General features: G+C 44.3%; 1 protein-coding gene and 1 long non-coding RNA gene across 7 annotated transcripts in view; one reads left to right on the top strand and one right to left on the bottom strand.

The window, feature by feature from the left end:
• Window positions 1-651: 651 nt before the first annotated feature.
• LOC141947789 (uncharacterized) lies at window positions 652-4,819 on the bottom strand. 2 transcript variants are annotated; one of them, XR_012630262.1, is made up of 4 exons: window positions 4,421-4,819; window positions 3,620-3,761; window positions 2,139-2,445; window positions 652-1,936 (listed from the first exon to the last, which is right to left on the bottom strand). It is a non-coding gene; the product is annotated as an uncharacterized LOC141947789 (long non-coding RNA). The 2 variants fall into 2 exon arrangements; XR_012630261.1 differs by having other exon boundaries at window positions 2,139-3,761.
• Window positions 4,820-4,944: 125 nt separating this feature from the next.
• ESCO1 (establishment of sister chromatid cohesion N-acetyltransferase 1) overlaps window positions 4,945-10,886 on the top strand; it is a 34,237-nt gene continuing 28,295 nt past the window's right edge. Inside the window, exons 1-4 of one of the 5 annotated variants that reach the window (XM_074879248.1) lie at window positions 4,945-4,965; window positions 7,977-8,080; window positions 8,283-8,481; window positions 9,054-10,425. In XM_074879248.1, coding sequence (XP_074735349.1) covers window positions 8,285-8,481; window positions 9,054-10,425 — 1,569 coding nt within the window. In that variant the 5' untranslated portion in view covers window positions 4,945-4,965; window positions 7,977-8,080; window positions 8,283-8,284. Of the gene's footprint in view, window positions 4,966-5,013; window positions 5,284-5,498; window positions 6,922-7,563; window positions 7,761-7,976; window positions 8,081-8,282; window positions 8,482-9,053; window positions 10,426-10,886 lie in introns of those variants that run through there. The other 4 variants (XR_012630260.1, XM_074879231.1, XM_074879239.1 and 1 more) reach the window with 4 other exon arrangements.

Genomic DNA, 10,886 nt, shown 5'->3' with positions numbered 1-10,886 from the left:
AATGAAAATGAAATTCCAAGTCACAAAGGTTGCAGACACCTCTTAAAGAAAACTTCTTCCTAGTTTAGAACCACATAGTAGTTGAAGTTGGAGGGAACCTCTAGAGATTGTCTAGTCCAATCCCCCTGCTCAGAACAGGACATATTACATACATGCTCTAGAACTTCCACCTCTTCTCAATTTGCTCTTGGTGTCAATGCAATTTCTTTTTATCTGTGAGGCCTTCAGTCACCCAAGAGCCATCTGTGTGACCTTAGCTGTCTTCGTACCAGATCATAAACAGCAAGATTTTAAGGTGTAATTCATTATGTCCACTCTTGGCAAACAGGCTTAGAAACACTCAAAATTTCAAATGGAAAAATACGGTTCTATGAATGCAGAGAAACTAACCCATGGTATATATTTCACACTGAACAGAAGAAGGATTAATGCTCTTTTTAGAAACCAAGACATGTAACAGCACAGTTTATAAGACTTAGCAGAATGGACTATGGAGGACAGTCTATAATTCTACAGGAGCTGCTGTCAAGAAAATGTCAATGAAGTCCCAGTGTCTCCAGGTAGGTCAACATGGCCCTGTGTCCTGATCCAATGTCAGGGGAGGTTTCGATATGATCCCAAGAGCGAGATTAAGACACAAACGAGGTCAAATACCGTATACCCAAAACAGGTTTTTATTATTAAAGAAGCGAAGAGGGGTAGCGATAGGACAGAATGGAAGGAAAAGATAGAAATAAAGTAAGGATGCGGGATAGAGCTTCGAGAATAGTCACCACCATGGATACAGTGGCGTCCCGTTGGCCCTCAGTCTTCAGTTCTTCGGTGGTGGGTGCACACGGATCTGGCTTCGATGGTAGATGCACCCTGAGCAAAATTTTCTGCTGCCTTTTTAAGTTCATCGTATCCGCTGATCAGGGTATCTGCTCACTTTTAGGTTTTTTTTCTCTGGTCCCACAGGTTTTGTTGCATCTGGCTTCAGGGCAGGAACGTTTGCCTCTTGTCAGTTCATTAGCAATGCATGCATGGAGTCTGGCCTACACAATAGAGCCACAAACGGCTACAGGATGGGGCAACTCAGCACACGTCTGCCCCTTTGAGGCTTGTTTAAAGAGTCTGGACAATGCAACCGCAAAGAAGTGGGGGGGTGCATCCTTCAATACACTCCCGCTTCTCTGGGAGACACTCCCCAGACCAATTCACAGGCCGCAGCAGCTTCTCTTGGAGGTTTGCACAGACACAACCAAGCTTTGAGACAGTCATAGGACACTTCAGTCTCTCACACGTGTGGCTTTACCTAACCTGTCTGAGGCATTTATCTGATGCCTTAGGAGTGCTTGCAGGGTTTTACAGCTGAGAGGTTTAAGCAGCTACTGCCTCATGGTTGCTTCCTCGCTCAGATGAGATGCCTGACAAGCAGTAGGTGGGGAGTGTGTTCGCATGTCAAAGGGGGCTGCAAGGTCTGTGTGTTAGCAGGACTGCTGCGATTGAGCTTGGGATCAAAAGCTCAGTCCTCTAACTACTTAGACTGCCCTAAGGCTGCTGTTTCACAAGCAGTTGTCAAGGTTAACAGCTCCCTCTTGCCAAAGGGGAAGGCTCACTCTTTCTCCTCCCCTGCCTTTTCTTATGCTCCCCGATTCCAGTCACACGGTCCTCAAGATTTTCTTGCCCTGGTAAAATATGATCCAGTTTTTCCACCGGGTTAATTTTTTGCCAGATCAGTAAGTTAAATTTGCTTGCCTAGAGGGGTCCCTCAGGTGCTAGAGGGAGGGTGGCATGAGGTAAGGAGTTGGAGCACACCGCTGAGAGGGAAAAGAAAGCTGAGAAAATAGTGGGAGAGGCTTCTCCTTTCTGGTGACAGTCAGCTCTTACACAGGGTCACCACATGTCCTGAAGCTGTAGCTCAACAGGACACTGTGCATCAGCCAAGTTATTTCTCCTGTGAAAAAAGGCATAACCTATAAGCAAGTCATTTTTTCACTTAGCTGCAGTCCAGAGGCACTACATTAGAGTAGTGGTAAACAAGGCTAAATTAACATAAAATCCTTCTGGGGTTAAATATGTCCTATCCACATATTCCACCTATGTGAATGCAGCTCCTCCTCCCCACCCCGTCCCCTAGTGCCACAGCAAATCCGTACCTAAGCACTCCTGTTCATGTTCATCACAACTTCTGAGGAGAGTAAATTTCTGTAAAGTTTGTGATCTTTCAGCAAAGTGACATTTGCTAGCAAGTTCACGCTGACATCAGTGCTTCAAAATGCTGCCACCTTCTGTGGAAAACTGGAAATTTAGTCATATTCTTCTGTCCCATGAATTGAGTTTTTCTGAATTTTGGAATTTAATGCTTTATAAGAATGCTTACTTCTTTACTACTTCCCTGATGTACAGCAAATTACTATTCCACGGAAGGATGTGAGAAAATCTAGATTTACTTCCTTCATGTTCCTAAGAAAGAGGGATGGGAAAACATCATATTAACTTTACAAAGTTAGTGATAACATAAAGAAATGCTTTTATCATCCTTCAGGAAATTTACAGGCAACCCAGTGATCAAAGTATCCTTCATCTGGAAAGTATTCTGCAGGTCACTGAAGGAGAGCAGGAGACCACATGTTGCTGCGTTCATTGTAAAGTCACAGCAGATTATCATGCATTAAAGAGGGGCTGTTATAGGAAGTTATAAATAACATCTTCTATCAGCTTTTTCAAAAACTGCAGCTGCTGAAAATTTCCATTTGTCTAGGACAAACTGTGCTTCAATTTAGTGCATCCAGAAAGAGAACTTATCAAGGAAGGCCATTAATAAAAAGACAAAAAAAATTTGCAAGCAGAACAAAACATCTTCAGGTAATTTAATCTATATATAAAAAAACTATGCTCTTCAGCAATCTGACTGCAATTTCCAACAATTAATCCCATAAATGTAATAGCTATAGAAATCAATAAAATGTTTGGAAGATTATACAATAGGCCTAAGAAGTTTATAATAAAAATCAAAATAACCACTTTTTAAATACTTCAGACATTAACAAAAGAATATTTGCAGAACATCTATGCTGTGTAGCTTGCAAGTACTAAAATACTTGTGTGGTCTCTGTTAGATCAGCAAACAGTAACCAGAAATCTGTACATGAAATTAGAAATCTCCGGGAGAAACCCTGTCACATGCTGCCATTCAAAACCTTTTCTTCTCACATCTTTCACAGTCATTTCTCAGTTGGCTAATAGCAAGGTTCATCATGCTGTTCTGGAGTCATTCTGATACAGTGATGTATACACATCATTATGTAAATTTACAGACAAATAAACTGAGACTGTGTCTATATTAGCAAGTGGAACATACTGATAGGAGTGGATATGCACAGCAAAGCTACTTAACGTAGAGATCCTGACACACTTGCTGTATGTATTTCAGGTGGGACGTACTTCAGGTTAGCCCTAGCCTAGTAATACGGATGGAGTGCACTAAGTACACAGGAGGTGTCTCTACATTAGGATCTGCAGCGCACTTTAAAGGAAACCTTCTGATGGCTCCCACTTGCCATGCAGGGTCTTGGAGCATGCATAATGGATTCCTTTTGAAGGAAACCAAACCGACTGGTACATCCCCAGGACATACCCAAACCTGCATCCACAGGGCTAGACTAAAGCTGGTCCGGATGGCATGTCAGTGGTGTGATATCAGATCCTCAGCTCCCATTCTTTCGCTCAGAACTTCTTTTACTTGCCAATGTAGAAGTAGGCTCAGCCATGGAAACATCCTGAGGGAATGAAGCCACAACGAAAGGTTAGATGAGGTACAAATCCATTACCCAGTGTAGTAAGGCCTGAAATATCCCAGACAATGGAAAAAACGGACAAATACATGGCCAAGCTATAGAATGACTTGTGAAACACAGTGCAGAACACAACTTTCAAAACAGCTAGCTAGCATCTGCAGGGTTACTACTGAACTTAGGAAAGCAAACATCGCTGGACTCAAAAAGGCAGTTCAGAGTGAAGTCATTGCTCTGGAGAGGGAAGTGCACACTGAACAGGAGTAGGACACATCCAACAAGCCTCTCTAGTCTCTGAGACACAGGTGAGCCTCAGTCCCACTTTTACACTCAAGCAGCATACACTGGCACAATGCTGCACCTGCATTAAGGAAACTGACTGCTGTCAGTGTGCCTAAATCAAAGCTCAGCATCAGGAAATCCCCAGTAACCCCAAAATGTATCTTGAGAGGTTTCCAAAGGTGGTGTTAGAGCAGAGATCACTTCCAGTACAGCACCAAACCGATCTTCAGAGGGATTTCCAAACCCATTTGTGAGAAGGAGCCCACACGCACTTAGGAAGTGCTGCTGCGAGCACGTACTTCTGTAACACCACCATTACCAGGAAGCATATGACTTGGGGAGATTTTTGACTTTGCATTTACCTATGACTGGCAGTCATGAGGTGTCATTGACATGCTGCGGGCCACCATGTAAGTCACTTCCTCACCACTGGCCTGTCAGCACGAGCTGCCACTCTTCCCCACGTTTCTGGCAGGCGGGGAGCCTAACGACAGAGACCGAGGGCTTACCAACCAACCCGCGCCCCAGCCAGCCGGGGCGAGCTGACCGAGCCGCCGAGATAACACCACGCCGGGCCGGCCAGGCCGGGAAGCGGGCAGCAGCGCGCACCCGCTGCAGCGGTGGGGGCAGACCGCCCACCCCACAGACAATCCCTGAGGGCGGGCGGTGGGGCGGGCCCGATCCCCGGCGGCCGGCAAAAGCCACCCCGCCCGGCGCCCCAGAAGTGCTCCCCTCACACAGGCCGGGGCGGCTGTGGCGGCCACTGCGCATGCGCAAACGGCATCCTCTGCCCCCCCCCCCCATCACCCTCCGCCCCGCCCCGCCCCGCCCCGCCCGCCGGAAGTGTCCCGTTTGCGGCGGGGGAGGCTCGAGCGGCGGCGGGGCGGGGCTGCCCCGGTGCCCGGATGTAAGCGGGCTGGGGCTGGGGCTGGGGCTGGGGCTCGTGCTCGTGCTCGTGCTCGCCGCGGCCGTTTCGCAGGGGATAGGACGAGGGCGCGAGCCGCGCTGAGCTCGGCGCCACAGCCTGCGCGCGCCTCCGCTCGCTCACCCACCCGCGTCCCGCTCCCCTCCGCCTGCGTGCGCGCGCACGCACGCACGCGCTCCCCCCCCGCCTTCGCCGCGCGCCCCGCCCCCTCCTCCCCCTTCCCCCCCTCCCCCCCGCAGCTGGCGAGCCGGGCGCGGAGGGCGGCTCGCGCTGCCGGCACGTCGCTGACACTCGCGCGAGGTAAGCGGCCGCCTCGCGCCGAGGGGGGGGCGGTGTGTGAGGAAGTTGTACCCCCCACCCTCCCCCGCCTCTTGTGCCAACGGCTCCTGTCAGCCTTACGCACCCCCCACTCCCCCGCCCCGCTCCGTGACCGGTAGCCCGTTCGCGGAGAGGTGCCGTCTGCCCCCACCTCGGGGCCGAAAGGCCGGCATCTCCTCCTCGGGCCTGCCTCGCCGGCCGCGGCCCGGGCTCGGGCCTGCCTGCGGCCGCCGCTGCCTCCGCGATCGCGGTGGGAGTTCGCGGGCGATACCCTCTCGCCGACTGCTCGCGAGTGGGAGCTGGGGGGTGTGGGGGACGCCCCGCGGTGTACGGCTGCTGCTCCGCGGCCCCCGCCTTGCCCCTCGGTGGCGTTGGCCTTGGCCTGAGGAACTCCTGGCCGGGTTGAGGGGCTCCCTGCCAGGCCCTGCTTCAGAAGGGTTGTTACGGTGGGGCGCTGAGGCGGCTGACACTGGGCCACGCTTGGAGGCCTTCCCTTTTCTTTCTTCCTCTTAAGTTCCGTCGTGGGGTCTCAGCCGGGAGTTAAGGCGCAGAGGGCTGCAAGGTTCTGTCATGGCAGTCAGCAGGGGAGGCTTATGCGTGAGACCCCAGCGTGCTGTCAAGCAGGTGGGCCCCCAGTCTCAGCAGAGACCAAGGGCTCGTCCCTGCTTTAAGGACTTGAGGGTGTGGGAGTTGTGTGTCTCGGTTTTTCCCTGACTTTTTGCACCAAAACCTTTGATTGTTGTGTAGTTTGTTCTCATACTTCTGTGTCTTCCCTTCTTTCCATAATCTGGCTTGTACTAGAGGGGACTTCTTCAGGGCAGAAACTGCCAGTTCTTGATTGTCTGGAAAAGCCCTTGCTCTGCTGTGCAAAATTTCAGTAGGAAAGAAATGACTATTAAAGAGCTAGTTCTCTTTGTGGGAGGAGAATGTATCTGTCAGTGTCCTGAGAAGCAGTATCGGTGAGGGAAGGATTATATTTTCTGTTTTGTACTTGGAAGTCTTTCCTGAGCATGCCATGTCATGTGGCTGAGAGTGACAGTGATGTCTGTATATGTCTGGAAAAAAACCAAGAAGGTCTAGGTGTATACAGCATGTGTCATGGTGTTCTCAAATTCTGAAAGTCAGTGTTATGCTCTAAACTAAGAGAATACATGACCGAAGACTTATTCAACAACTAGGGCTGTTATTTTCAGGTTGAGGGGCTATACTGCAGCTCTGACGGATAATCTTTGACTAGTGGAAACCTATCGGCTTTCTAAGTGTCACAGAGCTCGTGAGTTATTAGAAGTAAGGCATACAAATTCTGTTACCTGCTCCTTAGGGAGAGACATAGAAATAACACCATGAAAAGTCCTATTAGAGATTTTTTTCCCTGGATAGAATTAAAAAACATATCTCAGATATGAGTCGCTGGTCATGCAGCTGCTTTAAAGGAGAAAGTCAGAGGACAGCACTGGTGTCTGGAATTTGAGCATTATCAGTATTGCATAGTTAAAAAGGTCTTCATAAAAGAGTGGATAAATGAAAATGAGGTTAAGGACAATTTAAAGTCTGAAAGAAAAGAAAAAGTACAGCTCTTTTTCCTTTTGGATAATGAATAATTATCAAAAGGAGCTTGATGTAAGTATCTTTCAGATTGTCAGAGAGAGACATGCATTTGTCAATACTGGAAGGCTTACTATAGTTGTAATGAAATGAAAATACCTGGTCTGTGTTACACAATGGGTAACTTAAAGTTCCTGTTTGACCTTAAAATCTGTCAAATTTAACATCAGATTAATTAAGGTTTGAAAAGTAATATAATTCTGTTACTGAAATATTTCTTTGTAAGTCTGTCAATGGCAAAAATTAATAGATAATTCTTGACCTAAAAAGGTGATATGGAAGCTCTGAGCATTGAGTCTTCTAGCAAACTTAATTTAAAAAAAAATTAGTGAAACTTTGCTGAACAGTTATTACTTATGCCATAATACAAAACCAGTGTCTTTGAATAAGAGAACTTAAAAATTTCAGAAGCCACAAATAGATGTAAAAGGTATGATCAACCAAATCTGTGAAGACTTTTTACTGAGGATCTCTGCTAGTTTTCAGACTCTTGTGCAGATTAACTTCTGCATTGTTAACATCATATCAGTTCTCATGAAGTCATCTTTAACTGCTCAAGGCAAATGTCTCAAATAATGCTACTTTCTAGCCTTTCTGTCTCTGATTTGTAGCTTAAGTCATATTAGAGAGAACAGTTATGGGCGGTTGCTGATGTCTATGACGTTCTCTAGTAGCAGCCACAAAACTTAGTAGAGTCCAATGGATTTATTCACTGTTGCTGTGAGGCACAAGATTGATAGCAGGTCTGCTTTTTTGCCGGCTATGAAAGAGAGCAGCATACTATCTTCTGGAAAAATGCAAAAGGCTAAGAAACTTCCTTTCAAGGGGTGCTATTATCTGCCACCTTTCGAAAGGTAAAAAGGGTAATGCTTAAGACAGCAAAATGCCAAAGATTGTTGGATATGGAAATCAATTTTGTGTGTGTGTTTTTTTTTTTTAAATTGATTATGAGAGAACTTTAAAGCTAAGCATTGTTTGAAGAGATGGAAGAGGGTGGGAATGCCAAATTCAGAGTCTGAGAAGGAAGTTAATAAAGTTCTTACTGCATGAACATTTTATATTCTTTATAGGTGGCATGAAACATCCTGTTCGTAAGCATATACATAAGGAATGCTCTTGGCACACCTTGATAAGTTACTTTGGCCTAAACATCGATTGCCTCTTGTAAAAACCTGTAAGTAAAATAAATGTAATTTGATTGGAGATTGCTTTGGTGATTTGCTTTCTGATCACAGTTAACATGATCTGCATCTAATAGGAAAAGTGAATATCAGTTACCTTATTTTGTAAAATGGGTGAATCTTTGGTTATATTAACTGACACTGTAACAACAGTTGACAAAGACTGAAAGCTGGATCAATTATTGTGTTTTACAGAAATGGCAGCTCAGAAAAGGAAGTCTGTGTTAGTAGAGCCTTCTGCTAAACGTCCAAAGCTGGACAAGAACAGCAAACCATCATCGGTGAAGAAGGAAAAAGAGGTGTCAGATACAAAACATGTCTCAAATAAATCAAAGCCTAGTCAGTGTGCAGTGCAGGAGAAAACTGTGCTCAAAACCTCTGTCAAATCAAACAGGTCGGTGACAAAATAAGTAATTGTTCTAGGTTATTTTTGTAGACTAAATTAGTGCAGAAAAAATCTAAGCAGAATGAATTTGAGTTAAAAATACAGCTAAATAGTTAAATAGTACTAGTGGGAAGATCAGCCTTAAATCGAGTATGATATCTAGTGCATCATTCTTCTCTGGAACTGTGTTAGTGTCTCAAAATCCAGAAAGACTTCATCCAGAAAGGTTTCTGAAGCAAAAATAAATCTAATACTATGTAAGCTGATACTTTATTTGAAAGCCACAAGTATCAACAATTAAAAACTGTTAGAGATGTTAAAAAGCATTCATCTGGGGTTCACAGTTCAGTCTTGCCATGCATAAAAAACATTTAAGTGCTACACTTAAGAGTAACCAGGTGGAAATGAAGTCTTTTTTTAGAATTATTCCAGAGAACATTCTTCTAAAAGTATTGAGGGTGTAAGATCTAGCAATTTTTAAAAAGAAAAGAAGAAAAAGAGGCAGAGGTTAGTAGGAATAAGAGTCTTATGACAAATTCTACCTTCTGGCTGCTGAAAAAATAATTATTTGAATCTTTCAGTGACAACACCAATGAACCTGAACTAGGAATGCGTATGACTACAAGATCGTCAGGATTCAACTCGAATAATAAAACAATACCTGACAAAAAGGTCCAACAGCAGCCTAAATCTACAAAACATAAGGAGGTATGCCAGAAGAAATCTGTGCAAGAAATTCCAAAGTCAAAATGCATAATTGCGCCAAATGAGCCAGTAATGAGGAGATCACAGAGACTGCAGCAGTTAACAAATGTACATGTACCAGCAAGATCCCTGCGCAACAGAGAAGTTAAAGAAGAAAAAGCTTTGGAAGTTAAACAAAGTAGCCAGGCAAAAAGACAAGCTCACAGTGTTGCAGTAAAAGTACTTAAATCTGCTGGAGAGAAGACGGAACAGAAGAACACAAAAATAAAGCCAAACAATACAAATGAGGATAAAGAAATACATGTAGAAGTGACCAGCTCTCTGAAAGAGAAAAAATGTAAAGCAGACAATAAAGATGATAATTCCAACAGCATTCAACACAGCCTTCAAGGGTCATCAGTATGTCCTGATGAAACTCTTGGGGAAGTTAAGAAAGACCAAATGGGCCCTGTATCTCCTATTCCTAGCAACACAAAGAAAGTGGAAACAGATTCTCTTAAGCCAAATTCTAAGACAGTAACTAAGGAAAAACAACAAATGCATCACAACGTAAAAAGCAGTACAAAACAAAAAAAGATTTCACAGCCATCTGTAAGTGAAACAAATGTGGCTGATCAACCAGAGAACGATGCAAAATCCAAAAGGGTAAGCATCCTTGAACTTTGTGAAGAAATTGCAGGTGAGATTGAGTCAGATACGGTAGAGGTGAAAAAAGATTCTCCTAATGCTGAGTATAGAAAACCAGAAGAAAAGCATGCTGAAATACAGCTTCAACAAAGTGAAATGCTTACTCAGAAAGAACCTAGTCAAAGTACTCAGTGCAAACGTTTTTTCCCTAGCAAAAAAGGAATGCCTGTCAAATGCACTTTGAATGGTAGAAGTAACTCCTCAAACAAAAACTCTAAATGGACCAAAATTAAATTGCTGAAAGCTAGTAACATGAAGCAAAGTAACTTAAGTTCTGCAAATGCCCCCAAGCTTTCCTTGTTAAAAGATTACCCTGAAGTTTCAGAGGCAAGTCAAATGGCTACAGAAGCAGAGCTTTCGAAGGCACAAGGCAACCTGTCAATAACAGGACTCTCTGAGAATGAAAGTGCAACTTGTGTGCAGGAGAAATCAGATCCTTCATCTGAAAGAGCTGGAGCTAAAGAAGTGACATTAGAAATAAAACAGCCCACAAAGAGAGGTGCAGAAAATGGTTTGTTGCGTAATTTGACAAAACATTTATGTGAGCCAAGACCAGATGAGGTAAGTCATTTTAATTATGGTGTATGGTGGGAGGGTGTTCTAAATCTGTTCTGTTTTCTGAGAATGCCATGCTCAGAAAGTTTGTTTTAACAATGACTTTATTTTACAGTAACTTAACATTTTCAGACGTATTAAATATCCTTTACTGGTGCGTTGTCATAGGATGATAGTAAGCTGGAGAATGAATCTGTTCCACCCTCCTAAGTTCTGTAGTTAGCTAAATGTTGATTGGTAGAATTTCCTGCTGGAGCTGGAGGTTGTACAGATTCATATGGATGCTTTTTGATGACTTAAGCTTTCATAGCTGTTCTGATCTGAAAAGGTGTATTAAAAGAAATGAGAGGAAAAAAAGTGTGCTCTGTCTGAATGAGCTTCTATTAAAATTTAAGATTTTAAGGACAAAAGTGTTCTATAGAAACTATTCTACAAGCTTATATATAAAATGAAAAAGATTTTTTGCA

This window comes from Strix uralensis, chromosome 1 (genome assembly GCF_047716275.1).
Source record: "Strix uralensis isolate ZFMK-TIS-50842 chromosome 1, bStrUra1, whole genome shotgun sequence".
Classification (NCBI taxonomy): domain Eukaryota; kingdom Metazoa; phylum Chordata; class Aves; order Strigiformes; family Strigidae; genus Strix; species Strix uralensis.
Note: the sequence above shows the minus strand (reverse complement) of the source record. Positions and strands in the feature narration are given on the sequence as shown.